The sequence below is a fragment of the Mytilus trossulus genome, chromosome 1 (assembly GCF_036588685.1).
Source record: "Mytilus trossulus isolate FHL-02 chromosome 1, PNRI_Mtr1.1.1.hap1, whole genome shotgun sequence".
In the NCBI taxonomy this organism is placed as follows: Eukaryota; Metazoa; Mollusca; class Bivalvia; order Mytilida; family Mytilidae; genus Mytilus; species Mytilus trossulus.
Genome location: NC_086373.1, coordinates 22190342 through 22216602, shown reverse-complemented (window position 1 = coordinate 22216602; position 26261 = coordinate 22190342). Strand labels below are relative to the sequence as shown.

Below are 26261 nucleotides of genomic sequence, written 5' to 3'. Positions count from 1 at the left end.
ACTTAATACGAAAATCCAATCGGTTACCCTCCTAGACATACCCTTTCCGAGATGGAGTGAGGCCTTCAAAACAACAATTTTAACACATTTGGGGTTTGGGTTAGGGTTAGTGTTTGGGTTAGGGTCAGTGTTAAGGTTAGGGTTAAGGTTAGGGTTAGGGTTAGGGTTAGGGTCAAGATTGGGACATGGTAGTATACTTTGGCGAGGGTTAGTGAGGTGCCCTTTCTCTCTTCTGCGCATGTCTGCCCTTTTTTGTGACTGCGCATGCGTCAGAAATTTCAAAAAATATTTCTAAGTACAGAGTATGAGAAGTGCCTTTGACTTCAATCTTCAAACAGATGTAGAATGGATTTGAAAAGAGATATTTTTATAAAGTTAACTGTTCCTAAAAGATGGAAAAGCAATCTAAAGGATAGAAACGTATTGGTATCACTAAAATGTACGGCCGCACTTTCCGAGATTATTGATAGTTAAACATCATTTCATAGAAGAAAAATAATACATTCCAATAATACGTAAAAGGATACGAAAATGTATACAGCACAATGAAAAGCTCTTGTATTGCAAACTATTTTTGTTTCCCGAAATAAATAAAACATTTATTCGAATAGTTCATTGTTAAGGAGTTTAATGAAAACAATAGAAGTCATATGAGTAGTAAAATTTACTGACCTGTTATCAATAAGAATTAGTACCGATTGATCTTCTTCTATCGTTTTAAATGATCGACCTTGCTACTTCCATTCATGACGTTTGACATTCTTCCTACTTTCTTTTCTGACGAAAAGAGAAGAAAAGAGGAATGTATCCTATCAAGAGGACAGATAAAGGTGTGTGGCACCAAGAGGAAGGCAGAAAGTCTGCTGCGTGAAGCGGAAGGAGAAGGATGTGTTTTGATAAGAGGAAGGAGAAAGGTAAGTGTTAATAAGAGGACGAAGGTAAAGGGAAGAAGGCGGGTGTGTTGTAAAAGAAAAAGGAAGGATGAATCCTCCTTCCGCATCCTTCCTCTTGAGACCGTGTGTAAATAAGTCTGAACTTTAAAAAATCGATAAACAAGAAGTTGATGCATATTAGATCTAAAAATGCATCCTTTGAAATCATGAATCTTTGCCAGATCCAAATTTGCAAGATTTTAAAACTCTTTTTATGTTTTCGAAAGAAAATAATAACAGTAGAAATTCTGATTTCATACACTCTTCTGCATAGGCATTGCTGATATACATAAGGTTAATTACTTATATTAATAACGTCTTTCAACAAAAAAGGTAATAGTGACTATGTGATTATTCATAGTCAACAACTCATTTTATGGAAAAAGAGAATACTGTTATTTTATACGTATAAGGATACGAAAATGTATATATCACTATGAAAACCTCTTTTATTGCAAATCATTTGTGTTTCCCAAAATAAATAAATGATTCATTCAAATATTTCATTATTAAAGAGTTCAATGAAAACAATGGTAGTCATAAGAGTAGTAAAAACTTACTGACCTGATATTGATAAGACTTCGTACCATTTGAACTTCCTCTCTCTTTTTATATGATCGACCTTCCTCCTTCCAAATATGACGTTTGACATTCTTCCTCCTTCCTTTTCTGACGTGAAGGAAGGAAGGAAGAATGTTAAATATCAAGAGGAAGGATAAAGGTGTGTGGCACAAAGAGAAAGTCTGAAGGTCTGCGGCGAGAAGCGGAAGGAAATGGATGTGTTGTGACAAATGAAAGGAGGAAGGTATGTGGTTACAAGAGGAAGAAGTTAAAGAGAAGGAAGCAGATGTAATTTAAAAGAAAAAGAAAGGATGATTCCTCATTCCGCATTCTTCCTCTTGTTACCGCGGGTAAAAAAACCTTAAATTTCAGAAATCGACATGCAGGAAGTTGTTGCTTATCAGATCTAAAAAAAGACATTATGTAAAATCATCAATCTTTGCCAGATCCGAATTTGCAAAATTTAAAGACTCTAATCGTGTGTTTGAGAGAAAAAAAATTAAAGTAGAAATTCTGATTCCATACACTCTTCTGTATATTCTTTGCTCATTTATATTAGGTTAATTACTTATGTTGATAACGTATTTTAACAAAAAGGCAATGAGTATATGATTATTGATAGTCAACAGCTCATTTTATCAAAAAAAGAATACAGACCAATAATACATGTAAGGATTCGAAAATGCATACATAACACTGAAAACCTCTGTTATTGCAACTATTTTTGTTTTCCCAAATTCAATAAAACATTTATTCAAATAATTCATTATTGAAGAGTTCAATGAAAACAATAATAGTCATAAGAGTAGTAAAAAGTTACTGACCTGATATCAATACGGGTTAGTACCGGTTGATCTTCCTCATTCCGTTTATGACGTTTGACATTCTTCCTCATTCTTTTTCTGACGTAAAGGGAAGAAAGGAGGAAGGTATCATATCAAGAGGAAGTATATAAAGTCATGTGGCACCAGGGGGAAGGCGGGAGGTTTGCGGCGAGCAGCGGAGGGAAGAAGATGTGTTGTGATAAGAGGAAGGAGGACAATGTGTGGTTACAAGAGGAAGAAAGAAAAGGGAAGGAGGCAGGTGTGTTTTAGAAGAAAAAGGAAGGGTGAAGGTATTCCTCTTTCTGCATCCTTCCTCTTGTTATCGGGTGTAAATATGGAAGAGGCTTTAAGCTTGTAGTGAAGACCGCAAGTCTTTATCTGTTGTAGTTTAGGAGTTTGGGTTAACTCGGGGTTCGCCTTTCCTCTCCCACAAACGTTTCTTCAGTGAGGTCGAAAAGTGCGGCCGTACATTTTAGTGATACCAATACGTTTTCATCCTTTAGATTGCTTTTCCATCTTTTAGGAACAGTTAACTTTATAAAAATATCTCATTTCAAATTCATTCTACATCTGTTTGAAGATTGAGGTCAAAGGCACTTTTCATACTCTGTACTTAGAAATATTTTTTGAAATTTCTGACGCATGCGCAATCACAAAAAAGGGCAGACATGCGCAGAAGTGAGAAAGGCCACCTCACTAACCCTCGTCAAAGTACACTACCATGTCCCAATCTTGACCCTTACCCTAACCCTAACCCTAACCTTAACCCTAACCTTAACCCTGACCCTAACCCAAACACTAACCCTAACCCAAACCCCAAATGTGTAAAAATTGTTGTTTTGGAGGCCTCACTCCATCTCGGAAAGGGTAAGTCTAGGAGGGTAACCGATTGGATTTTCGTATTAAGTTTTTTCACAAACTTCTAAAAAATCACAATTTTGGAGGGATGGGGGGGGGGGGGGTCGGGTTATGGTTTTTGGTACTTTTCATAGTCGATCTTTTTAGTATTTCAACATGATCCTATGCTTCGATTGGCCTGCCGTTAAAAAATTGACCCCGTTATGGCCAGTACTTTTGGACAATTAAGCTTGTAGTGAAGACCGCAAGTCTTTATCTGTTGTAGTTTAGGAGTTGGGGTTAACTCGGGGTTCGCCTTTCCTCTCCCACAAACGTTTCTTCAGTGAGGTCGGAAAGTGCGGCCGTACATTTTAGTGATACCAATACGTTTTCATCCTTTAGATTGCTTTTCCCTCTTTTAGGAACAGTTAACTTTATAAAAATATCTCATTTCAAATCCATTCTACATCTGTTTGAAGATTGAAGTCAAAGGCACTTTTCATACTCTGTACTTAGAAATATTTTTTGAAATTTCTGACGCATGCGCAATCACAAAAAAGGGCAGACATGCGCAGAAGTGAGAAAGGGCACCTCACTAACCCTCGTCAAAGTACACTACCATGTCCCAATCTTGACCCTAACCCTAACCCTAACCCTAACCCTAACCCTAACCCTAACCCTAACCCTGACCCTAACCCTAACCCTAACCCTAACCCTAACCCTAACCCTAACCCTAACCCTAACCCTAACCCTAACCCTAACCCATAAGTTTAATTACTTATATTGATAACGTCTTTCAACAAAAAGGTAATGACTATGTGATTATTTATAGTCAACAACTCATTTTATAGAAAAAAGAGAATACTGTTAGATTATACGCATAAGGATACGAAATGTATATATCACAATGAAAACCTCTTTTATTGCAAATCATTTGTGTTTCCCAAAATAAATAAATGTTTCATTCAAATTATTCATTATTAAAGAGTTCATTGAAAACAATGGTAGTCATAAGAGTAGTAAAAACTTACTGACCTGATATTGATAAGACTTCGTACCATTTGAACTTCCTCTCTCTTTTTATATGATCGACCTTCCTCCTTCCATTGATGCCGTTTGACATTCTTCCTCCTTCCTTTCTGACGTGAAGGAAGGAAGGAAGAATGTCAAATACCTAGGGGAAGGATAAAGGTGTGTGGCACAAAGAGAAAGTCTGAAGGTCTGCGGCGAGAAGCGGAAGGAAATGGATGTGTTGTGATAAATGGAAGGAGGAAGGTATGTGGTTACAAGAAGAAGAAGTTAAAGAGAAGGAAGCAGATGTGATTTAAAAGAAAAAGACAGAATGATTCCTCATTCCGCATTCTTCCTCTTGTTACCGCGGGTAAAAAAAACTTAAATTTCAGATATCGACATGTAGGAAGTTATCAGATCTAAAAAAAGACTTTATGTAAAATCATCAATCTTTGCCAGATCCGAATTTGCAAAATTTAAAGACTCTAATCGTGTGTTTGAGAGAAAAAAAAAATAATAGTAGAAATTCTGATTCCATACACTCTTCTGTATATGCTTTGCTTATTTACATTAGGTTAATTACTTATGTTGATAACGTATTTTAACAAAAAGGCAATGACTATATGATTATTGATAGTCAACAGCTCATTTTATCAAAAAAAGAATACAGACCAATAATACATGTAAGGATTCGAAAAAGCATACATCACACTGTGTTATTGCAACTATGTTTGTTTCCCCAAATTAATAAAACATTTATTCAAATAATTCATTATTGAAGAGTTCAATGAAAACAATAATAGTCATACGAGTAGGTAAAAGTTACTGACCTGATATCAATACGGGATAGTACCGATTGATCTTCCTCATTCCGTTTATGACGTTTGACATTCTTCCTCATTCTTTTTCTGACGTAAAGGGAAGGAAGGAGGAATGTATCATCTCAAGAGGAAGGATATAAAGTCATGTGGCGCCAGGAGGAAGGCGGAAGGTTTGCGGCGAGCAGCGGAGGGAAGAAGATGTGTTGTGATTAGAGGAAGGAGGAAGGTGTGTGGTTACAAGAGGAAGAAGGAAAAGGGAAGGAGGCAGGTGTGTTTTAAAAGAAAAAGGAAGGGTGAAGGTATTCCTCTTTCTGCATCCTTCCTCTTGTTACCGGGTGTAAATATGGAAGATGTGTTGTGGTAAGAGAAAGGAGGAAGGTGTGATTTCAATGAAATAGGAAGGAGGAAGGTTTGTGTATTGATTCCTCCCTCCGCTTGTTACCGCATGCCTTGGTCCTACCTCATCCTTCATTGTGTTACCAAACACCATCCTCCTTTCTATTGACCTTCGACATCTCCCTTTGTCCTTCCCTTTACGTCAAAAAAGGAAGGAGGAACAATGTAATACGTCATAAATGGAAGGAGGAAGGTCAATCGTTTAAAACTATAGCACGAAGATGTATTTACAATCAGCACGAAGTCTTACCAAATATCAGGTTAGTTGATAGTTACTACTCGTATGTCTACCATTCTCTTGAACAATTTATAAATGAAGAATCGATGTGTTTTTTTTTGTTTTTGGTAAAACACCAAAGTTCTGCTATAAAAGATATATTTTCAGCGGTTCCATAACGATTTTAAATTAAAAAAAATACAATTATTTTGCATATACCCCTTCTTATTACCTTTAATCTAATATTAACTGTGCTTTAATACTTTATGGTATATTTCATCGAACTGCATGTATACATTTTAAAAGAAAATAATGTAAAACGTCATAAAGAAAGGAGGACAGTCCATCGTTTAAAACTATAGCACGAAGGAGATATACAATCGGCACAAAGTCTTATACAATATTAGGTTAGTTAATATGCATTACTCGTATGACTACTATTTTATTGAACAATTAAGACAAAGAAAATCTGATTAATAAAACATCCTTCTTTCTCTTGTTGCTACATATTTCTTCTTATGTGAATATTATCGCTTCAACTGTCAACTGAAGATGAGTGTACGACACTGACTGGCGGTCAAGCCCTCGCACGTTCGGTATTTGTTTTCTCTACGCGTACTTTATACTTAATGATTAGTGGTATACAAATAAATTGATCTGCTACTGTACTACTACTTGTGTGCCTACTATTGTTATCATTGAACACTTAAATAATGAAGGTTTGAATTTATGCTTTATTTCTTTTGGGAAACACGAAACAAAATGCTATGACAGAAGTGTTCATTCCGATGTAGACATTTTATCCCCTATATTTAATAACCGAAATGTATTTTTTTCATTAAAATAATTGTTTACTATGCAAAAATCAAATACGGATTGCATTTTCTTAAAAGACATTTTCAACGCATGTGATTTACTTAATACACTTTAACAATGCATATGCAGAATATTTTAAGAAAATTAGAATTTGTACTCTTATTGCTTTCTCTCTCCAAAACGATTTGGAGTGTTTAATTATCAAAACCTTAAAACAATTAAATGATTTGCAAATACCACATTTGTCTGTTTGTCTGCCTATTAGTTTTCATAGACTTGTATACATATATTTTCTTTATCAATAATTTGCACAACCTCCAATCCAATTGTAAAGTTGAATTTTAACTATGACATGTATAACATGTTTCATGTTCAAATAATCGTATCTATGACATTATTTTTTACACTTATATTCCTTGTTTTTTTTCTTCAGAAATGGATAATTGGATAAAAATACAAATGCATCAAATGGTAAGTCAAAGGAGGGAATAAAATCTGTAAAAATAATAAGAACTATTCAGTATTATGTACTCATTTGATATTGTGGACGCAAAAGCAAAACTATAATTTAATCATGACAATATAACATAAGATAAAATGACAAAATATAAGACAGTTGGATCATTTACAGGCAGATACAAATGAATCTTTCAATGTAGGTATGCAACTTTTAATTCCAGTTTTATTTTAGTTATGAAATGCGCATTACCACTTGAACAAGATACATATCATTTAATTAAAAAACAATGAAATAAAAAAATAAAACACAGTTTTATTACTTTCAGAGAGAAGAATAGAAGGCGGAAATAAGAAATGTGAACATGGAATTGAAAGCATTATTTATAAACTTTAAAGCGAATGAATTGAAAGCAGAAGTAACAAAAGGGAACATGGATTTGAGAGCAATGATGACATATCTTATAAACGGTAAATAATTGTCTTTTTGTATCGCTTAATACAGTCACAACTATATTCATTTCTTAACGCTTGGCTTGGAATAGACCTGTAATAAAAATGTCAATAACAAATATTATATAGGGAACCTACAACGCAACAGGCTATTGCTCATAAGTTCACTGTTGTTATAGAAAATAATAATATAATTTGTTGATTGCTTATGTTGTTGATATCGAAGCTGTTTTCGTGTTTGATATTGTTGATGTTTTTAAACAGCAAATACTGAAAATGAAAGCAGCGGGCAAACAGACAGCACACAGAGGAATGACACAACATCAGATGAGGATGAAGATAGTCAATATATGCGGTACCTAAGAAACACTAAACACGAACACAGTGAGGATGATGATGATGACGATGATAGCAGTGATCATATGGATGGTCATGATGAGGAACATAAGGATGATATTATTGATACCGATGCTGTAGAAATAGAAAAAGAACAGAAACAGACAGGTGTAGCAGGTAAAATAGATTGTATTATATTTATCTATCTTTCATTGCTTAACTCTATCGTTATTTCCAAGCAAATTGATAATGAAAAGGGCGTATGCATCAATGGGTCAACAAACCGACCAAAGAGTAGAACAGCCGAAGGCAAACTATTGGACTTCCCCGAAGTGAGAAAATACAACACTAAGAGGCAGCCTAACCCTTTAAACAAAAATTTGTCCTAACTCAGTGAAAAAGGGCGTCACATTCAACTCCGAAACATATAGAACAAATCAGTAAATTGAGGTTTGTAATTTTATATTTTCCACGGCAACTACTGATACTTACTATTAATAAAGACTTTCAAGTTTACTAAAGAGAAATAAAGGTAATTATGAATATAGAATTACAAAACATTTGATTAAACAATAACACATGATTTGGTTGAAGGAATCGTGGCAAAACATGTTTAATTTAAGACGTTTAAAAACAGTTGTTCTGTTAAAAAGCTTTCGAATTGCAATACAGAACAATCTCAAGACAGAAAAAAAGTAAAACTGAACAAGATTGTTGTTTTTGATATAACTAGCCGTTATTTATTTGTTCCTTAAAGATTTCTAAAATACGACAAAAAATGAACAATGAAACAACTAAGTTTCTAAATACGATCCAATATGAATGGAAATTTCGCACAAGGATCACAATTGTTGGCGGATTTGTATGTTAGTGCAATACAAGGTAGCGGGCATGACGTAAACAGAATAATCACAAACATCAACTTTATATATTACTATTATAGTGCTATGGAGTTGATGAGAAAAAATGCCATCCAAGGCCCTTATGTTTTATTAATACTAAATTAATTTCTTAACGTTTGGCTGGGAATAGACCTGTGATAAAAATGTCGATATAAAGTTGTATAGAGAATGTACAACTCAACAGGCTATTGCTCAGAAATTCACTGTTGTTATAGAAATTAATAAATTATATAATTTGTTAATTGCTTATGTTGTTGATATCGAAGATGTTTTGGTGTGTGATAATATTGCTGATGTTTTCAATCAGCAAATTCTAAAACTGAGAGTAGCGGGCAAACAGACAGCACACAGAGGGATGACACAACATCAGATGAGGATGAAGATAGTCAATACATGCATTACCAAGGAAACACTACACACGAACACAGTGGGAATGATGATGATGACGAAGATAGCAGTGATCATATGGATGGTCATGATGAGGAGGCTAAGGAGGATAAGATTGATAATGATGAAGTAGAAATGAAAAAAGAACAGAAACAGACAGGTGGAGCAGGTAAAATATATAGTGTTATATTTATCTACCTTTCATTGCTCAACTCCATCGTTATGTCCAAGCAAATTGAGAATGGAAACAGCGTATGTATCAAAGAGTCAACAACCCGACCACATAGCAAATAACAGCCCAAGGCCAACAACGGGACTTCCCAAAAGCGGGAAAATACAGCACTGGGCAGCAAGCTGGCCTATTAAACAAAAATATGCCATGGTTCAGTGAAAGAGGGCGTCACATAAAACTCCGAAACATAAAGATTAACAAAGTAAACAAAAAAATTCAAGACTAGCAAAAAGCAGAGGCTCCTGACTTGAATCATACATAAACATGCGGAGGGTTAACGTGTTTTCAGAGATTTTAAAATCAAATTGTTACATAAACGACCAAATCGAATTCACAATAAGTTTGTCAATATTCGTTCTTTTTATTTCAGACAGAGTATGTTTAGAAGAGCAGGTTCGAGAGAATGGTGTGTATATCAAATGTAATTCCTTATTATACTTTTCACCTTAACTTTCAAGTTATATATGTTATTAAACTATTAAACTTTACTTTCAACAGTGATTGAAATGCTGTGTGTGGAACCAATAAATGTGACATCTTCTACCAAGCATACCTTACCTCCAAAACAGAACAGTCCACCAGAGCCAATACTTCCAGCCAAAGGGAAGCCAAAAAGTAAGTAATCTACTTTGTACGTGCATGAACTGTGTTTTGAATTGTAGGTGATGGGTAGACATGGTAGATAGCAACAAGGAAAAACAAACATTTTCTGATTTTTTTTTCAGGAAAAAGCTTGACACAGGTGATTGAAGAACTGCAAAGTAAGTATAATTTTAAAAGCTCAAAAATGTTCAAACAATATATACGATTATATGGTCACAATATAAAAGTTTAGAAAATGGAAACATGCATAATGAAATGATATTGTGCAATAGTGAGGATTAAAGGTTACTGCATAACATTTTCATGATTTATTGATTTAAGAGATTCTAAATTACAAGTACTGCAATAAATTGAGCAACTTTGATAACTGATCATTGATTTGCAAATGACGATTTCCGATAACTACTTTTAAATCTTTTTTTACAGAGTTACACAAATTACAGAAATGTCAGGAAAAGGAACAGTCTAAAACATCCAAACAAAATGGTAAGTAAAACAAACAAGAGCATTTTGTACAAGTTCTAAAAGCAACTCATTTCTTCATTCTGTCAATATCTTATGGTATTTTTAAAAATGAAATAGTAAACAAAATTATTTCTTTTTTGTAGTTCCGCAGACCAAACCCAACCTTTGCAAAACAGAAAAGAAAAAATCTGTAAAGGAAGGTTTGTAATCTAATATTTTTCTCCGTTAACAACTTACTATTACCAAAGACTTCCAAATTTACTGAAGGGAAATTAAGGTAATGATGACTTTAGAATTACAAATGTTTGATTAAACATAAAACACATGATTGTATTGGAGGGATCATTGCAAAACATGTTTAACTTAAGACATTTAAAAACAATTGTACTGTACCTTGAAATTGCCATACAGAACAATCTCATGACAGAAAACAATAAAAACTGTAAAGGATTGTTGGTATGAATATCATAAGCCGTTATTTATTTGTTCTTTAAATTTGTTTTCAAAATACGACAAAAATGAACAATGAAACCTATAACTTTGTAAACACGATCTAATATGAATGAAAATGTCGCACAAGGATCACAATCGTTAGCGAATATTTACGTTAGTGTAATACAAGGTAAGAACAAATCTTAGTTAATGAATTATCATTATTTTTTGCCAGACACTATGATTGTAAAAGGCGAGAAATGGTTTACCCAAGGCAGAACACCATCTCAACCCAGTTCATCGAAGTCAAAGCTTAAACCTAAAGGTATTTATATTACATACGAAAACAACCAGCCATCTATACTGCTAAAATGACAAGTTTCAATTTAGTTGATAGAGAGCATGATGTAAAAAAGACGAATCAAAGAAATCAATTTTATATGTTACTAATATAGAATAATGGAGTTGATTAGAAATTATACCACATAAGGCGCTTATTTTGTCTACATAATACAAATTTGCTATACTTCACTAATACCACAAATACCTATTACCAGTTACCTAATCTGTCAGGCGCTCACTTAATTGTGTGCGTTCACTTAACTGTGCATTTGAAATTTGTTATATACACGGCTCATAACATGTACTTCATCATTAGATAGGAGTTGACACTACTACATGTACTCATTGACCAAATCAATTTATCTACAAAACAATTCCGGTTATAATCAGGTCGTGTTAATTCAAATAGTTTATTTGAAAGCAGATAAAACGCCAATATAAATACGCACAACTAGGCTGAAAATAAGGCGTAGATACTTTATGTCGCGGAAGTGATTTCTGTATATATTAATTTGACTTGCGTACAATTGATATCATACATGATCTTGACTACCATTTCAATCTACTTTCAGGACATTTCAAAGATGAACAATCAAAATACATTATAAAGTACAATAACAATTCCAATCCAACCTGGTCGTCAGCCGATTTTGTAATACAAAACTTAAAAATGGCTGGTGAGCACTTTACATATGGATGGAGGACGAATTTTCATTACAGCAACTAAAAGATAAAGTAAAGAACTTGAAAAAGTATGTTTTATGCTAAAATATAGAAGTATATGTGTCAGAGTAAACATTTGCTTCAATTTTATTTTTTTAAATGCATTTCAATTGAATACGTTATTTATAAATGTTATGGAAGTGTTATTGTGTTCTACATGTGTAACACTTTTTCGTAAAAGAACTGAAAGATAAAGTCACTTAAAACAGTATGTTTCATACTTAAATATAGAATATATTTGTCAAAACTATTTTGCTTTTTTAGACTACATTATTGATAAATGTTATGCAATGTGTAATTATGTACTACACTTGTCACAATTTATATATATTTTTAGGGCAGCGGAAAAGAAAGAGAGGAGAAGTGTGATAAGTCCAAAATGTTGAGCGAAGATTTGACTCTCCGGCAAGACCATAGTGAAAATAAAACAGTTTTGTTAAAGCATATTGTAGTACATACTGTTTTGCTTTTGTTTGCGATGCCGCACTTTTGGTGTTATACAATGATACATAGGACAATGTGTTTTACCTTAAAACAGATGATGACAAAATATAGTTCAATATATATATCTTTTAATAAATAATATAGATATTAATATACTAGGAGTTTGATTCTCAATTAATTCCGGGTCAAGAACACTTTAAAATATACTTTACCTTATCTGCCAATGGTAGATTACTACATGGTGCAATGCATTGACGAACGAACCACACATTCTCTTAAAAACACCTAAATGTGTTTCTCTTCTGTAAGAGTTACTTTCAATTTAATATCCAACAAGGTCTTTTTTAACGAACCTTGACTACCCAGGAAGGTTTGGCACGGTCGGGTTTCAATATCGCTGTCCTTTTTATCGTTTTTATTCTGCGGACCTTCCTTCTTCAATGTATGACATTTGACACTCTTTCTCTTGCATTTTCTGACGTAAAATCATCCTTCATTCACCTATCAATGCACAGCTTCCCCTTTTGCCAATGCGTTACCCCTATCACAAAAAGAAAGGAGGCGATGTTTACTATAAGGTAAATATATAAATACAGCCTAATATTTCGACCCGTTAAGGTCTTTCTCAAGGAATATTGTATTACAAACAAAGACACGAATATATAAATTATACATTTTATTATTTTCGTTTTCGATACAGACACTTTTCTTTCTTTTTCTCAATATAAAAATGCACTTGGACATATTTCTTCATTTTTTTCAAAACATTACAATAAATTACAAATATACGAATAATGGTGCACGTATAATCAAAACTAACAGCAAATTATTAAAAACTCAATTATGATAAACACTCAAAAAGTTAAAAAGGTTAAGGCTTACTATTTTGAAACCGTAAGTTCTTTGTCAAAAGATATGTACAGTAGATATATACAGGCTTTTTACAGGAAGTTGTATCTAGCTCTTACTGTATAGTTTTATTGATATTTGGGACGACGATTGATGCTTTCGCACTAAAATCGTCACATATATAAAGTAACATTTCAAAAGGATATCAAGAAGAGGCTTTTCATACACTGTGAGAAGGTCAGCTTTTATATTTACTTTCGTCCATTAATATTGGTGGAAACAAAGTCAATTTAGTGTTTTCTTCCACCACTAGAGGGACAACTGACATTGCGTGTCTTATTCAGAAACTACTTTTTTTTATTGTACACAGACAAATTGTCGTCTTAACGATTGTATGTATAAATCCTTTCGTCCATTGATATTGGGGGTAACACAGTCAATTAAAAGTAATAAGGTTTGGTAAACACTTTCAACACATCAGTTACTTGAGATCACATATTTAGCACCCGGGTGATCATTGTCGTCCCGAAAAGCTGACCGATCTGCTTTCTCGGGACGACGATTGATGCTTCCGCACGATAATTGTCACATATATACAGGAAAATTTCAAAAAGATATCAAAAAGAGGTTTTCATACACTGTGAGAAGGTCAGTTTTTATATGTACATTCTTCCATTAATATTGGGAATACCAAAGTCAATTTAATGTTGTCAAGCATTTATTGAATTCTTTGAAAACCAATTGCTTCAGACCATCTGTATGCAGTGTCGCATGTCTAGACTTTGTTTTGGTATTGTTTTCATATCTCCTCAAAAATGAAGAGCAATGACTGATAAATTGCATATTATAATGTAAATATACACTGGCTGCAAATGATAGGTAAAGGTCTAAGGTCCTAAAGGTCAAGAAGATCCAGATGGGTTAACTCGATTAGTCTTTATAAGGGGTCCAAACTGATGTCTAAAAGTCCAGCATGCCTTCCCCATATCTATCAAAGTCTATAAAAATTACCCACGGCAGGTTTTTTACACATTTTTTATAGCTTAGTTTGGACATATCTTTAAACGAACCCGATTTTTAATACACCTTGGCCTGTTGACACAAAACGTTAGTTTATACAGTCACATGCCTACCCCTCTATTTTTCAAGGTCTTTAAGAAATGCCTCACGACAATACTTTTTCACATTTGAAGATTTTACATATTTTACACGATTTTTTTAAGATCTGATATGCATCAACTTCTTGTTCGCCGAAATTTTAAAATTCCACAAGGAAGGTTTTACGTAAATATTTTCTTGGTTCCCTTGAAAACGAATTATTTTATATTTCGTTATGAGTTTGGTGATTTTGCGTTGTATGACATGCAAGGTAATTCTTTGCCAACGTTTTATTGACTTCTTTGAAAGGAAATTGTTAACGAACTGCTATAGAACAACTTCTGCAGTAATGCACGTCCATATCCTGTTTTGGTATTGTTGTCACATGTTCTCCCAAACGAATAGGGTTGGGGTTAAGGTTAGGGGTAATGTTAGAAATAGGGTTAGATTAGGATTAGGATTAGAGTCAGTTTTGGAGTTGGAGTAAATGTCGGGTTTAGGTTTCACTCTCACGCAAACGCTTCTTCAGTGAGGTCGGAAAAAGCGGCTGTTCACTTCAGTAACTTTAACAAGTCCCATCCTCTAGATAACCTTTTTAGCTTTTCGGAACAGTTGATGGTAAGAAACTATATCTATTTAAATCCATTCTACACCTGTTTGAACATTGAAGTCAAAGGCGCACTGTACTTAGGGTTAGGGTTAGGTTTAGGGTTAGACATAATGTTGGACCCTAACCCTTACCCTAACCCTAACCGGAAAAGAGAAGTTCTGCCTAACCCAAACCTCAACCTCCAACAATAATATATCCGTCCATATATGTCTATACCCCAAATGTGTCTATAGACCTAACCCAAACCCTAACCCTAACCTTAACCCAAACCCAAACCTTAACCCTATTCCAAACCCCAAATTCGTTAAGATCGTTATACTCTTTATCTTTGAATGCGTTAGTCAAGAGGGTACCGATTGTATTTTAGTATTAAGTGTTTTTACAAACGTCTTACAAAATACAGTTTTGAAGGGATGATGATCAGATTAGGGTTTTTGGTACTTTCCAAAGTCGATCTCTTCAAAATCGCAGTATGATCCTATGATCTGATAGTCTTGAAATTACAAAATCGAACCCATTAGGTTTTGTACTTTTCACGAGCAAGCCTATGGTGAGGACCGCAAGTCTTTATCTTTTATAGTTTGAAAGTTGAGGGGAATGTCTGGATTGGGCTTCAGTCTTTTCAAGGTCAATCTTTTTTTCACATCCCAACATGATCCTGTGCTCCGATCAGTTGAAATTTAAAAAATCGACCCAACGGACCAGTATTTTTGGACAAGCATGATTAGGTTGAAGACCGCATGTCTTTATATGTTGAAGTATTGCAGTTTATATTCTGACCCCTCCCCCCCCCCACACACACACACTCAAACCACCCCCTTTTGTTACCGAATACCTTCCTCCTTCCTCTTGTTATATCCCACATACCATCCTCTTTCCCCTAATCTAAACACAACTTCCTTCTTCCGCCTCTTTCCGCACACCATCCTTCTTTCCCTTGGAACCCTACACACAACCATGCATCCACATATACCTTCCTCCTTCCTTTTGTTACCGAAAACCTCCTTCCCTCCTTTCCCTAAAACACACCTTCCCTCTTCTTTTTTTCTTAAACACACCTTCCTCCTTCCTTTTCATTTAAAACGCACCTTCCTCCTTTCTTTTCATTTAAAACGCACCTTCCTCCTTCCTTTTCATTTAAATGCACCTTCCTCCTTCCTTTTCATTAAAACGCACCTTCCTCCTTCCTTTTTCCATCTTCCTCCTGTTACCACATACCTTCCTCCAGCCTCATATCACAACACATTTTCCTCCTTCCGATGCTCTCTGCAGACCTTCCTCCTCCCTCTTGGTACCACACACCTTTATCCTTCCTCTTGATAGGATACATTCCTCCTTCCTTCCCGTTACGTCATGAAAGGAAGGAGGAAGAGTGTCAAACGTCACAAATAGTAGGGAGGTCGATCATTGAAAACGATAGAAAGTAGGAGGAGAATCAGTCGTTACAAAGTCTTATTGATATCAGGTCAGTAAATTTTACTACTCTAAGACTACAATTGCTTTCATCGAACACTTTAATAATGAATTATTTGAATTAATGTTTTATTTATTTGGGGAAACACAAATAATTTGCAATAAAAGAGGTTGTCATTGTGATATATACCTTCTACGTATATATTTTGTTTTATCACAGTCATTACCTTTTTGTTAAAAGAAATTATCAACATAAGAAATTTACCTAATGCACATCAGAAATGCCTATGCAGAAGAATGTATGGAAAACAGAATTTCTACTATTATTATTTTTTTCTTTCAAAAAATAGATTAGAGTTTTTAAATCTTGCGAATTTCATGATTTTACATAAAGCATTTTAGATCTATTATGCACTAACTTCCTGTTTGTAGATATTTTTAAATTCAACCATTTTACGACAAGGATAGTTTTTCGTAAATATGTTCTTGTTTCACATGAAAACTAATGCTTTTATATTTGGTTTGGGGTTTTGCGATCTTGAGTTGTAACGTGTACGCAGGGTTCAGATCTAATTTACTGCAACTTCCTTTTTTTACATAGTTGAAAATGTATCTACGTCTTATACATGAACGGAAATTCTTTGTTAAATATTTGATATTTTTGGGAGGGGCAGGTTTTGTTTTCTGACTGATAGAACTATTCTTTTTGATCTGTTACTACGCATGCTGAATTTTTACTACAGCAAAGTTGATTTTGAAAATAATACATATTGTCTGGGTTTTATATACCCGCAAACAAAAAAATCGTATAATGGTATGGTGTCGTCGTCTGCATCGTCGGCTTCGTCATCTGATTCGTCCGAACACACATTTGGTGTCCAGACAATAACTATAGTTTAAGTGAATGGATCTCTATGAAATTAAATAAAAGGTTCAATACAACAAAAGGAAGGTTGGGATTTTATTTTGGGGATGATGGTACCATCCGTTTTGGAATAAGGGGTCCAAAAGGTGCCCAAAAACCAGCATTTTTTCTTTTTTCTTGAAATCAACTAGTGTAGCAGAATTTCAATTGTATCGTAATTTTACAACCATGTCATTTTTACCACAGGTAGAAGGTGATTTTGAGGTGATGGTCCTAACGGTTTGTTAAATGTTTGTAGTTTCCAGTCAATAACTTGTGTTTTAGTGTATAAATCTCTCTGAAATTATACCACAAGTGTCCATACTACCAAGGGATTGTTATTTGAGGTTAAGACTTAAAATCAAGTAGGTACTAGGGGCAAAAATGGGGGAAACAAGTTTTTTTTTGGTTAAAGGACAATTTAGATAATGTAAAAGCAGTGTAACGGAGGTAAGGCAATTCCATCTCAAGAATATTGTTATAAATATGTTTGATTACCTCACTTACACTGCTCGAAAATAATGTAATAAGAATTGATGATTGTCTTGAGATGATTAGCTGTAAATTTATATTTAGACATGTTAGATAAAATTGATAATGGAAATGGGGAAGTTACTTTTAATTAATATTAATTTTAAGCATGACTGTATGTCATTTCATTTTTCAATATTCTATGATGTATTAAAATGAGTACCCGGTAGTTGTTGTTGCAAACTCTTTCTAACGGGAATAATATTAAACAGCAAGGTGTATTGCTCAAAAGCGAAAAAAAATATGTTCATTAGACCACATTTGTTCTGTGTCAGAAACCATTGATGTGTCAACTATTTAATCGCAATCTAAATTTAGAGCTGTATCAAGCTTGAATGTTGTGTCCATACTTGCCTAACTGTTCACGGTTCGACCTCTGCGGTCGAATAAAGCTGCGCCCTGCAAAATAACAGAATACTCATGAAAATCAGAGACAATAACCCATTTATATACTGGACATAATTCACGCAGTCAATTTATAAATATTCTGTAATAATACTACTTGTCTTTTTTTTCTTATGTAGAATCTACAAGTTTTGTCAATAAATGGACATCATATTTTATAAGGTAACGTATCAGAACACAGCAATTATTTTCTTAATTTCCAAAAGTAATCGCTGATGGAAGGCTATCTACTATTTTTATATTAGCAATGGCTTGCCATTTTATCTTTCCAACACACTTTTTGCACAGGACAAAGTTGTACCAGCTTCAAATATTAAAATGTTTCGTTTAAGTGATTCGATGACATAAGGCACTGAAAGCATATGCACAATTTAAAACCTTCTGTTTGGGTCTCTTGGGAACAGTTGTCCCGTTGGCAATCATACCACATCTTCTTTTTTATAACATTAATATAAATGAAAATGACAGGTGGTACCACTACCACGGCGTGTTATTTGTGGGGAACTTGACAATATTTCATTCCAAAATCCCCTCAGCATATATTCTGTGATATTGCAGAAATAAGTGTGTCCTTATGACAATATGAAATAGAATGTTAAAGCAAAAGCAGTAATTCAAGTAAGGATCTATCACGAAACTTGGATAATGCGAGTAAAATATTTTCTGTAAGATGAAATTTAGATAACACTTTATTCATCTTAACATTCCCAATCATTGATCACCTGACAACAAATATTGGATCTTTTTTGTAAGTAGAAGAGGTACAGGACCTGATTGAAGAGGCAATTAAATTGTGGGGTATGTATTCGTCTAAACAAATCGCGCCAGTTTGCATTGGATTTAACCGTTACTCTTGAATCAATGTAAATGCATATGTACCCATTCGTCTATTCAAGTGTTTTGTTTTAATCCTTGTCAAAGGATTTTGTCCATTCAATTGCTTGATTTTCCTATTTACCCACATAATAATAAGTGTTGTTTATTTAAACATTGTGTGAAAGGTTTTTCATTTGAGAAGGTTGCATGAGACTAAGCTGCTCAAAATTATTTCAGTGGGTACAATTTGGCATAATGGACAAGTAAATGCTAAAATCTTTGAAACAAGTTACTGAACTAATATCGTATGCAGCAATGAATGACTCACTTTACGTAAACATATACGATGATTTACTTTATATAAATTGACATGATTGACGTATAATATTTATATGAATTATATATTTATTCTTTTCTTTCTTTTTTACCATAGAACCAGGGGAAGCTTCGTATGTGCATATGATAGGAAACAAGGTTGGTTGCAATATTTACTATTAAAGTATAGATTACCATGTTTTCTACAAATTGACATCTTGAAATATATACCATGAACCCTAATGTGAACATTAAAGGGAGATGAGTGTATTGAATGAGCAACGAATATTATAATTTGTCGAGTGGCTGGTATTTAAGGCAGAACATGCGATCATCTGGTTACCACACTATTTGTAGGGTATCGTTCCCTTCCCATTGAGCAGTGTTCACGCTCAACGAATGTAAAGCTTGATAATTTCATCTCACATATTGTGACGTCACTGATAATCTATCCTCAGACATGCTGATAAGTTCTCCTCATGTTTCAAGTTAGTCATATGAGAATTTCGGAGTGATATCAGGGTGATATGCAATTAGCGAAGGAAGATAACACCGTATATAATAGTAATTAATAATAATTTTGTTATGATAGGCAGGTCTTATTTCACTTTGAAAACACAGTATAAAGTCTTTTCATCAAAATAAACCCTACTGCATAAGTGTTAACAGTCGTTTATTTAGCACCCATTTTAAAAAGTGTGTCTATACATGTGTCATTTTTTATGCAGTTCAATAAATATTATCGGATTGTTTTCTTTAGATGGAAGAGGTGTATCAACTGGTAATAGGACAGCAAAAAGAACGTATTTATTTTACGCCTTACCATAGCAATTGTGCTTGTGTGTATTAGGTCAAGGACATGGACAGTCAGTTTCAGTAGGACTTTGATTTCTAGGACACAAATATTTGGAATTCCATAGATTTTGAAACATATCAAGTCCAATCGAGTTTATTTTAAATCATTCAACTATGAATTACTGGTTTGCCCTAAAAGATAATAGAAAAAAAAATCAAGATCTCGAAGTTCTACTGACGCCAAGTTTCTGTTATCCATGCAGAATTTCATTGTTACTTTAATAATTAACACCTTTTGTTCTGCTCATTCACTTTCATCAGACAAATTCTGAAACGCCTATCAAAGCTTCTTTCGGCCGCGAATTATAAACTCACTAAACATGAATGTTTCTGTTCTTTTGCTCACACTTTTGTGTCAAATAGAGAAATTATGTTTGATTGCCGTATGAGGGAGAGTGTTAGCTAGCTTTACAACAAGGTTTAATCCACCATTTTACCCACAAGGCAACGCCGGTACCAAGTCAAGCATACCACATCTGTTTTCTTTTGTTTAATGTGGTTGAGTTTTTATACGACCGCAACATAATTGAGCTGGCATATTTCTATGACGTCATCATCGTCGTCGTCACAGGACATTTGGTTCCCGGACATTAACTTCAGTTAAATTGTATTGATCTCTATGAAATTAAAACAAACTGTGCATTACAACGAAAGGAAGGTTGGGATTGGTTTTTGATAAATGTCCTAACTATTTACGAATAAGGGGCCAATAATTGGCATGATAAATCTGTCTTCTAGTTTCATGACAATAACTCGTGTATAAGTATTTTGATTGCTCTGAAGTTGTATTGCAAGGTTCCATTCCACAAGAAGAGGGTTTTTAGGTAGATAATTTCCAAAACTGATCAGGAATTAGGGGCCAAAAACAAGCATTTTACTAGTTTTCAAACAAAAGTGAATGGATGTCTCTTAAATTATACCACATTGTACAAAAAGAGCAATCTTCAAGTAATTTTTCGGGGAGTTTTGTTTCATCAAGATTTAATAATTATCAATTTAAAAAACAAATGGAAGCCACAATTCATTTTGCTAATTCTTTGTAATAACTATATGTCTGAACACAGATTTACTAGGTATTGCGCAACAAGACAGTGTATTGCACAACAACTTCAATTGACTATAAATTCAGATCAAATATCACATTCCAAGTTATTTACTACATTTACTCTGTGTCAAAAACTTATTATGTGTCAAATATATAATAACAATCCAAATTCAGACCTGTATCGCGCTTGAATATTGTGTTAATTTGTGTCCCAATTGTTCAGAATGAACTCTGCGGTCTTATCCAGATGTGCTCGGCGAAGCACATTTATTGAATTTCCATTTGAAGCAGACTTTTCTATTTAAATTATAATTGTGGTTTTTTTTTACTTTATATTACATTTTCTATACTTGATTTGTGTTGTATTTCATCGTTTATATTTTCAGTGTCAATGGAAACGTCACAGGAAGTAAGTTTCATATCTTTATAATCAAAGAGATGGCTTAAACTTAATACAAACCTAATAATTCTACATTGTATCTTGATATATCGAACCTATGCATCGTGAATAAAAATGTTTCACATGATGATATGACTTTCTTTTCTTTAATAACTCTCTATTTGAAATGATGAAAATAGAATTACAGACATTTTGAAATAATGTTGTGTAAAATATATCGAATTATGGACATACACTGACATTTCTTATTCATTTTTTAATTAACTCTTTCAGAAAAAAAAGCAAAGAATTGATAAGGTATTCTAGCGCTATTATTTGATTTGGGAATATTGCAATTTTGAACAGTTATCATATACCTGATGAAATAAATGTGTTATGGTTTTAAATATGTAATATATGTCATAACATGTAAAATTAATGTAATAATTGCAAAAGAAATATTCATCACTCACATCATCAATGTGGACATAAAAGTTGTGAACATCATATATAAATACATGCATAATCCAGAAATACTTACGTTATAAAAACAAATACAAAATGACAAAAAATAATCGATGAAAACAAAGTGATGCACCTCTTTATTTTTCAGCTGTTGAAAAAAATACAAATGATTTCACCATTATATGCCAGTATGCTGAATGGAGGTAAGAAAGATATGAAACGAAATTTTTTTCTGCATGTAGACATCTGTGTCATTTTGGTCTTTTGTGGATAGTTGTCTCATTGGCAATCATACCACATCTTCTTTTTTATATATTCCCTTTTTATTGAAAACAATTATTCCAATATTTAAAATAAGGAAATGTTAATAAAACCAACATTTGTACACCGATGTTCAAAGGTCACAATTCGATTAAGCGAACACAAATTCGGGTAAACAAATAAAAACGATGGAAACAAATCAATTACAAGATGAAATCAATGGACCAACAGCAACACTAAACTACCACATGTGCAAACGGCAACATACATAGTGTCAAAACGTCTGATAACAACAGTCATACTCCTGACTTGGTACAAGACATTTTGGAGAAAAATTATGTGTTCAATCGGGTGTAAAGCATGTCAAACCTCCTGCATGTATATACGACTATTTTATTCTCTTTGTATACAGTTTAATACTGTATTGTGTATACATGAAAACAAAATATGGAAAAATAAAGTATATTACGCTAGTTTCAATGTTTTTGGAAGTTGTATATATAGGTCAAAAAATTAATCCCAACAGGGTTCTTCAACGGGATTTGAACTGACACCATTGATACACCAGGTACTCCATTGGTAAGCATCATGATCAGCTCCCTGGACTACTAGATCACATCAACTATCTAAAAATACCGAAGGCGAATCTGAAAATGGACATCATAAATATGTTTTAAGCATTTGACGATGTTATATTATTGTTTATTATCAATTTATGTTTATTTGTCAGCAATTTAATTCATCAATTTTCATCTAAAAAGTTCTATTTAATTTTAAATAGATATACCTAATATTTCGCTTGTCGTCAACCTAGCTTCATCGGTCGTGTGCATCTATCCACTTGGAATCGGATGCTGGAACTATTTTAAAGTATTAATTAGCGTGTTAAAGTTGTATTCATAGACACTCGTATAATTTGAATTTTCTGACTGACTTAGTTTATTAAAAAACTTATCCAGGCCTAGATAGATTGAATGTTGACAAAACAAATGTGATGTTTAAGTCATAGACATGACTTACAACTTTTGTTATGACCATGCGCCTACTTTGCATTGCCAGAGGTGCTGACTACTACATGCGGTCAAGGTATTTAATTACCTTGACTTTACATTTGGTGGGTGATCATGTGGCAAACATGTAAAGACGAATGCTAAATAATATATATATATATTTGTATTTTGTTGACTTGGGTTGTTGCGCACATTGATGTTGGGTTGTTGTTTCTTTGATAAATTAAACATAAAATACATATAATCAACAGAAAGCAAAGATATCCCTAAAATCAATTGAACTTTGTTTTAGAACTAGAAATTGATAAGATGAGAAGGATACATGGACATGTAAGTAGAAAAGTCTTCTTGGTTAAATCTATATAGCAAATATTCATTTAATACTGTTATTCCACAGAAAAGTACTTCGTTTACTTCATTTTAGACTCTGTAGTTTACCATTTTGGACAATTATACAAGGTGAAATAAACGAATAGGCAAACATTAGCAATGAACTGAAAGCAATAATTAATATTCCTTATCTAAATACATACCTGGTTAACAATTTCACACACATATAAAGTTATGCATACTTTACATTCATAGGTTAAAGACATGATATCAACTTTAGTCGTAAAATTGATTGATAACATGTCCGAAGATGAACATGAGCCAGAAGTAGAAGAACAGAGGATAGTAGAGGTAAACATGATTTTTGTTTATGTTTCTGATTGATGGTTTCTGAACGTCACATTCGTACAAGAAGGCTATATCGGGGCGATAAATATGGCTACCGCTTAAAATAACTTCTAGATAATTTATAAACTCGGTATGTTTCTGAAATTAATTCTAACATCATTTTGGATTTTTTATCTCTGCGTACCACAATTCCCTATCCGGAACTATAATTGTTTTGAACATGCATTGAACGACAAAATTTCTTCCTATGTGCCGTTTCATTTTTTGACGCAAAACACGCGAAAACATGAATGTGTTTTTTTTTATAGATGCTGTTTGTGCTTTTTTGTAAATGATTGTTTGTTTTGAGATTGTAACACAGTGCTGTGACCATATTTTGACTATTTAACCGATTATGTCTATTTTGTTCACGCATGGATGTAAGAATAAGGGAATTTTATGCAACTGTCATACAAGTGAAAGTTTAAGCGCTATAAAACCTGGTTCATTCAACCATTTTCTACATTTGGAAATGCCTGTACAAAGTCAGGAGTATGCCAGTTGTTGTCCTTTCGTTTGATGTGTTTTTGTCGTTTCATTTTGCCATTTGATCAGGCACTTTTAGTTTTAAATTTTCCTCGGAGTTCAGTATTTTTGTGATTTAGCTTTTTGCATGTATCCATAGCATTATAGTAACACGTGTTAATGTTTCTTCTCGTGTTTTTAACTGACCCGTCACGGTGTTGTATCAAATACATTGTGTACAATTGTACTGGCATTAAAAAACTGTATAATTCGCTCAAATCGAAGCATCCTCATTTGTAAATCTCTACGCGAGAATAATAATGTATGAGACTTGTTAATCATGTATGCAAGTTGTTAATCTACACAACTAGTCACAGTAACTGTATTCACTCGCAAAGGACAAAGTAGTGTCCGTGTGTGTAGAGATAATGTTGTCAAAAACCTCGTATAGAGTGTTTCCTCGTCATCTGAACAAACGTCTAAATAACAGAAATTATTCAACTTTTTTTCTTGATTTTCAGACACCAGATGAACCAGATGAAAATGAGCCCAGTAATACAGGTAAACTTATGATTATTGCAGTAAAACTTCTTTTTAGTAAAATCGTTGATTTCAATATTTCATCCTGTTCAAATAAATCGGAGACAAACAAAATATTTCGATGATAATTATGGTACTGATAACAGAAGTCCATTCTACAACTTTTACTAGAGATTTGCGAGCTGATGTATAGATTGGTATAACACATCGGTGCACTTCCATCTTAAATTTTACCTGCTTAGATTCACAAGTTACACAGGTTTTAATAGATCCTCCTGTCACCTCCTTAATGATTTAATAGTATTGAAATGTTTCTTTTGAAATGGTGATCATTCAAAATTGCACTTTAATATTATAACAACAATCTGTATTTAGCCAGACTTTTCCTGCATTATTTCACATGACATAATTCACAAGTTGTATTTTAGTGGTCACTTGAATTATCTCTGTGTTCTGCAAGTAAAAGTGCAGGTGTTTTCATTGGTTATAGAAAAAGGACAGTTTGGTTGGCGTTTTTTTTTTATTAATAACAGCTTATACTTTTTTTCCTTGTAGAGTCAGTCTTATATCAGTGTGCCGTGGAAAATACTGACAACTTCATGTCGGAATGGCAAAAAGCGAATCAGGAGGTGTCACATTTATTGAATAGAAACGCCGAAATAGTTGTAAGAGCGACAAAACTGCCCCAGTGCGACATTCCTTCAATGAATTTCCAGCCAGATATCGATGGAATAGTAGTCGAGTTAACAAGCTTTGCAGGAATAACATTTCCGTTGACACATATCTCAATACTAAGAAATGATTTTAATAGTTTGGAAAATATTTATCCAAAGTTGAAGAAACATTTAGATCTTCGTCACTATTCCGAAAAAAACACTGAGTGTCTTAGCACAGTGTAAGGGCACAGAAATATCTATTGAAGGCCCGTGGCATATATGGCTGGGTGTTGTACCGCTCCCCGGCACAGTTTTTCAACAAATACGATTTTTAAATATGACAAAAGTGACTTTCGATTATATTAAATCAGTCGGAACAACTCTGAAATGTAAAGCAGCTGGTGCTGCACTGGCTGGTAGGGCTCGAAACACTTGTATTAAGGTTGATTTGCACAGTGTAAAGCATTGGACAATTATGCCGGACGAATGTATGGATGTTCTGAAGTTGCTACAGGTTGCAGTTGACGAGGTAACATTACCAGATGGTCTCATTCCCATAATATTTGCATTCAGATTTGGTGAACGAACAAAACATGATATTTCTCTTACCGGTTTCAATATGATAAGAAAGACGACAGTACATGTTGGTGTAACAATTTCAAGTAATGATTTGCAGTTATTGTGGGCCAGGCATGGACTTCAGCAAGTGACTGGAGACAGAGGTACATTGTATTCCT

General features: G+C 33.7%; 1 protein-coding gene across 1 annotated transcript; it reads left to right on the top strand.

The window, feature by feature from the left end:
* The first annotated feature begins 746 nt into the window (after positions 1–746).
* On the top strand, positions 747–25767 carry LOC134705215 (probable serine/threonine-protein kinase kinX). The gene is made up of 15 exons (XM_063564012.1): positions 747–914; positions 2465–2576; positions 5085–5285; positions 7589–7837; positions 8870–9118; positions 9680–9796; positions 10211–10270; positions 10393–10449; positions 10917–11006; positions 21418–21440; positions 22024–22078; positions 23439–23476; positions 23732–23827; positions 24850–24889; positions 25424–25767. The coding sequence occupies exons 1-15, from the start codon at positions 747–749 to the stop codon at positions 25765–25767; spliced, it is 1899 nt and encodes a 632-aa protein (XP_063420082.1).
* Positions 25768–26261: the final 494 nt, after the last annotated feature.

Bases quoted from the DNA above. Each gene is read 5' to 3' on its own strand.
- LOC134705215 (XM_063564012.1), top strand. From the start codon at position 747: ATGACGTTTGACATTCTTCCTACTTTCTTTTCTGACGAAAAGAGAAGA. The intron at 22,079-23,438 runs GTAAGAAAGATA...ACTTTGTTTTAG, and splicing joins TGCCAGTATGCTGAATGGAG to AACTAGAAATTGATAAGATG. The intron at 24,890-25,423 runs GTAAACTTATGA...TTTTCCTTGTAG, and splicing joins AAATGAGCCCAGTAATACAG to AGTCAGTCTTATATCAGTGT.